Raw genomic sequence first — 5,406 nt, 5'->3', positions numbered from 1 at the left:
TTAATTATATTATAAGCCTCATCGGTTTTACCTACTTCAAACTTTTCTTCTACTTCTTTACACATCCTATCAATCCACTGTTCCTTAGCTGCCCTACACTTCCTAATTATTTCCCACTTTATAGCTTTATATCTTTTTTGACCTTCTTCGTCTGTCCTGTTTTTGTATTTCCGCCTTTCGTCTATTAATCCTACAATCTCATTTGTTATCCAAGGTTTCCTACTTTCGTTTTGTTTAAGACCTAGTATATCTGTAGCTGCTGACTTTAGGCACGTTTTAATGCAGTTCCATTCTGTCTTTATGTCCCCGTCATTCGTTTCTCCTGCCGCCTTTAGTATTTCGTCTGTCCTTTTACCTAGCCTACATTTTAGCTTTTCTAAGTCGAGACGTCTCCTACCTTCCCTCTTTTTCAGAATTTTCAATTTAAGATTGGTCTTCATAACTAAGTTATGATCGCTATCTATATCTGCTCCTGGATAACTCCTACAGTCCTTCACTTGATGTAATCTAACTGAATCTCCCTAAATCACCTGGCATCTTCCACGTATAGCGCCTCCTAACGTTATGGTTAAATAAAGTATTCGCCACGGTTAAGTTATGTTTATCACCAAAGCTTGCCGCTTATTTCAGAAACACTCTGTATAACTACGCAGAAGTTACAAATACATTCAATTCCACTGTTTTCATCGTTGAATTATTACAATCAAACATTCAGGTTATGACAAATTGGTGACGAAAGTAATAGAACATAGAAGATAATTATTAACGCTGATTACATCAGGAGGGAATACTAGCTATACTCAATCAACAAGAATAAATCTTGAAAGCATACACACAAAACCACAACCAAAATTTCGATTCGAAAAAACTTCAGAAATTACAAGATTTAAAAATTATCTTATGTTCTGAGTATGTGTGTGCGAGCAATCACCCTTCTTTATATTTTAAATTCAGGTTTAGGTGGTACGTAGTAGATGAGAATTCAATGGCAATTTTACAAAAATCATAAATTGTTTCCAAGATAATGTATAACTAATACAAGCTACGTTTTAAGGAGAATTTTCTTGGACTATTAGCCTTGTGTGTTAATGTTGGGAAGTAAATTTCATAATAAAACGTTTGCGGGTTCCTTCTAGGAAATGAAGATGCTTATGAATATTTTCAAAACCTTCCACCTAGTAGCAGTCGTTCCATAAATCTAAGTGATTGTGTATGTCAGAAATGTGAACAAATATATGTATTTACGAAAGAGACAGTCCAAAAATGACGATAATATTGAAATTCCACCTATTAAAGAAAATTCTAAAGAAACAAGACATGGCAAGAGCAACCAGTCCAGGATCTAAATGCATTTTCAACTGTTATTCAAGACGGTTCTGGGTATCGCAACAGATAAAAGCGCAGGTATTGAATGATTTTCGATTTTATATTTCTCGAGATGCCAGAATCTGTTCTACTCATAATAACTTTTACTGTACAAGGATCCCTCAAGAATCTAGAAACAATTTTACAGCAACTCAAATAACTGATATGCTAGATCTATTAATAAGGATGATTAGTAAAGACTGAAAAGGCTTTATTACTTCTATTTTTTTTTGCATCTGGATGATATAGTTGTAAAGCACCATACTAGTTTAAAAAAAGATCAATTTGAATATTCATTAGCGCAACTGCCTACTCTCAGAAGAAGAAGAAGACATCATACAGACATTTCTAGCAATGCATTTCAGTAGACTAAAAACGAGCAGACGGATGACCAACTTGCACACATGGTATAAAACCTGATAAATAAAGCTAGTTACTATTGAAAAAGAATTTACTTCTACACATTTAGGATTTGAAAACACGATAGATTTAGAATCGAAAATGTACTAACAAGGATGCAGTTGATTTTGCTTCTCATAGATTGACATAAACAAAACCATTACTTATTGAAGGAAGAATACAGCATGTAATTAATATCAATAAAAAAAATGAAAAAAATTACAGAAACAACTTGGCAACCGATGCGTGTTGTATCAGCTAAGCAAGGCCAGCATGTCAAGTAGTGGGGAATAAGTGACGTTGTCGGATTGCGAGACGTGAAAATGTTTCAGTGTTTGTGTATACATATACATGAGATTTGTATGTGCAATGTGGCCATGTGTACAGTATTAGACAAAATGCTCATACTCTTACCATGCACTTATTGACAATATTGTAGCATGACAACTACCTTAATGAAGAATTGTTTGAAAACTCATATTTGCTTGCTAACTTCTCTGCAGTAGTTTATACCCTCCACTTATTTCTATTACACCCTGTATATAAAAAAAAATCCTACCTTGAATGGCCACAAGAAGTTTGATGCATATTTAAATTTGGGTCCAACAGTAAAAACTTCATGAATTAAATCTTCAATGCATATGATATTGGCTCTTCCCAGTTTATCCTCAATTAACTGGTTACTTGTAATTGGAATACGTTGACCATTAATTTTTGCAAATCCACGCTTATAAATTAATTCCCTTACAGATTTAAGATTTGGATATCCCCATGTAATGTATGGTTCACATATACGTAACATATTAAGAGTTGCTTTGTTCAACTTAATGAATACTCCATTATTTATTTGACGTAACCGAAACAGCTGTAAAACTTTCCGAACTTTTGGTGCAACTTTGTTGATACTGGAAATTAAAGAAAATAATGATAAATTCAACTAAACAAAAACTTTTACACATAGAATGTAAAACCCTCAGAATTCACAACTTTATATATAAATAATGTCATGACCAGTTGAGTTTTGTTAATTTTGGACAAGCATGGAAAGTGGAATACAATTAATATGTATCCACTATGAAATTGTCCACATCTATAATTACTCATTCTCATTCTCTTTGATAATGGTTTAGCAGCCAAAATAATTGTTACGAAAGTTCTAAATAAACTGTGAAACAAAAGTGTACCAAGTGTTTTATTTCTTATATCTTATTAAATATGTTTCACCAAGTGCCTAGCCAAGAATCAATTTCTTACATCTATAATTACTGAAAACAAAAATTTTCAATGTAATTGTTTACGAATCTGTATTATAATGAAATTGTTATTTCTAAGTCATATCTTCAGCAAAAGGACATTAAAATACTCACTTCTTTCAGTTATAAAAGCTACATAACAATAGATAAATATTATGGTACAAAAATGACAAATTATAGCAACTTGTTTTGTTCTTGTGAATATAAACTTTACAACTACCAAAACTTAAAGAACTTCTTTGGTTCAATACATTTCATAAAAAAAAAGGAAAACAACTAAAACTTTGTACATACCCTCTTATACGAACCACAAAAGCTAACTTTGCTTCACCAGGGACGTAGTAATTACCGCGTACTCTTGCTTGCCGAGCAAGTCTAATTTCATCGCGTTCCTTTAGTCTGTATTCCTTGACATATGCTTCTGCCCGTTTAAAAATCTGCTTTTTTTTTTTATGGGCTAATGCTCGCTTCTTGATAGCGTCCTGAGCTTGTCTGGCCCGGAAAGCATCACGTCGCTTACGATGTTTTAAAACTGACTCCGGCACAGCTGGAAGGCCTTTAACTGTTTTTACATTCTGTTCTTTTTTCTCGATTGCTTTCTTCTCTCTAAAAAAACCATACAAAAATCTTAAACTAACTTTACAAACACATCACATGCAGGAACATTAACTTTGTATTGCAGTATACAAAAATAATATTGCAAATAATTATAATACTCCCTATTATGTTCAAAGGCAACCTAAACTAAATTAAATGCTATTTTATTAGTCAGATGAAAGCTGATAAAAGTCACTTACGTAGGAGCCATTTTGCATTAAAGAAACCGCTACAAATAAGAAATTCCTGCAAATGACAAAATCGTAAACTTCAACACCATAGATATTCAAAACCAAAAGAAGATAGATACCATAGATAATAATAGATACCATCGACGTTTACTAATGGACATGCCTTAACCGTCAGAATTGTGGTACAACAAAAGAAAGAGATGGAACGATGTTTCGGACAATATCCATCTCTCTCACGATAGTGCGTAGGCGTCTCGTAAAAAAGATAGCACTAGTGCGATACCATACGCCATCTCCCTCAGTTTTCGAGCCAAGAAATTATTACAACGACATACGGCTAAGGCACGTCCATTAATATATGTCTATGGTCCATTAATATAGGTCTATGATAGATACCATAAAGACTATAGAAAAGGAGTCGTATGACATGTGAAAACCGTCCAAATGATTTCATAAAATACTACATTCTTTACATATTAATTGTCGAAAATGACAGCCAAAAAAAAGTAAAACCCGTATTATTAGCGTTGCTGTTGTCACTACAAAAATGGACTAAAAAAATATTTTTTAGGCACTCGTGTAAATCTAGCACCCAATGTAAATAAACTTGCGATTCAAACTTCACCAATAATTTATGCGTCGTTTGCGGGTTATAAATACATATGTAAGTATATTATCTATGGTAAGTATCATAGTTGTGCGTCTATTACTTTTGTTAAAAGAAAAGGAAAATTATTTGGGGTGCAGATTGAAATTTAATGTCAAATTATTTAAAAACCACTGAGGATATATAATTTAATTGACGCCAGTTGAAGGCGTGTCATTTGTGCCTGAAGACTAAGCTATTATGATAAGCTGACTTTATTATTATATTATTTATTAATAATGATTAAAAATAGCACTAAATTTTTCAATGGCATTAGTATGGTCATATTATTATACTGTTCGTGGGTTTAACAAAATTAACTTTTTCAACGGTCAATTTATTTCTTCTTCTTTCGGCGATCGTCTCTTCCTCTAAATACTCTTGTTTACTTTCGGGAAACTTCTTTAAACATTCGGATAATTAATTTTTTCTTTGAATTGTTTAACTGCTTTCTCATAACACAGGTACGACATACACATTTACAAATACGGCGCACATGAAGAAAGGCGCCCGCGGCTAGTCGGCGAATCGATAACCCGTTCGCGCACGTAAATGCTCGATCACATACAAACACACTCATGCTCGCTACATTATCTATGATTCACCCATGATTCACCAATGGCTCATGCGTATTAGTAATATCAATGGAAAAATAGTAGAAACTGTCTATGTATGATATGCAATTATTACTAATAAATAATATTAAAGATAAATTCCGCTAACCATATAGATTATTGTTCAAGCACAAATGCCACGCAATTAATCGGCTTCAATTAAATTATCATATTTCAGTACTTTTTGAATAAATTAATATTTAATTTCCACCTGCACCTGAATTAGTTTTCTTTTTTTTTAACAATACTAATGGACGCACAATTATGACACTGACAGGTTCAGAGCTCGCAAACGACGCACAATTTATTTGTAAACTTTAAATCAGAGGATTATTTACATC

At 32.9% G+C, this 5,406-nt stretch overlaps 1 protein-coding gene across 1 annotated transcript in view; it reads right to left on the bottom strand.

Moving 5' to 3' along the window:
- LOC108735930 (60S ribosomal protein L7) overlaps positions 1-3,925 on the bottom strand; it is a 12,270-nt gene extending 8,345 nt beyond the window's left edge. The window contains exons 1-3 of the mRNA XM_018468167.1: positions 3,815-3,925; positions 3,312-3,623; positions 2,324-2,669 (exon numbers count right to left, since the gene is read on the bottom strand). Of these exons, the coding sequence (XP_018323669.1) occupies positions 2,324-2,669; positions 3,312-3,623; positions 3,815-3,825 (669 nt within the window). The 5' untranslated portion in view covers positions 3,826-3,925. The remainder of the gene's footprint in view (positions 1-2,323; positions 2,670-3,311; positions 3,624-3,814) is intronic.
- Positions 3,926-5,406: the final 1,481 nt, after the last annotated feature.

Source organism: Agrilus planipennis, unplaced genomic scaffold (assembly GCF_000699045.2).
Source record: "Agrilus planipennis isolate EAB-ADULT unplaced genomic scaffold, Apla_2.0 scaffold95, whole genome shotgun sequence".
NCBI lineage: Eukaryota > Metazoa > Arthropoda > Insecta > Coleoptera > Buprestidae > Agrilus > Agrilus planipennis.
This window is presented reverse-complemented; position numbering and strand designations above follow the sequence as displayed.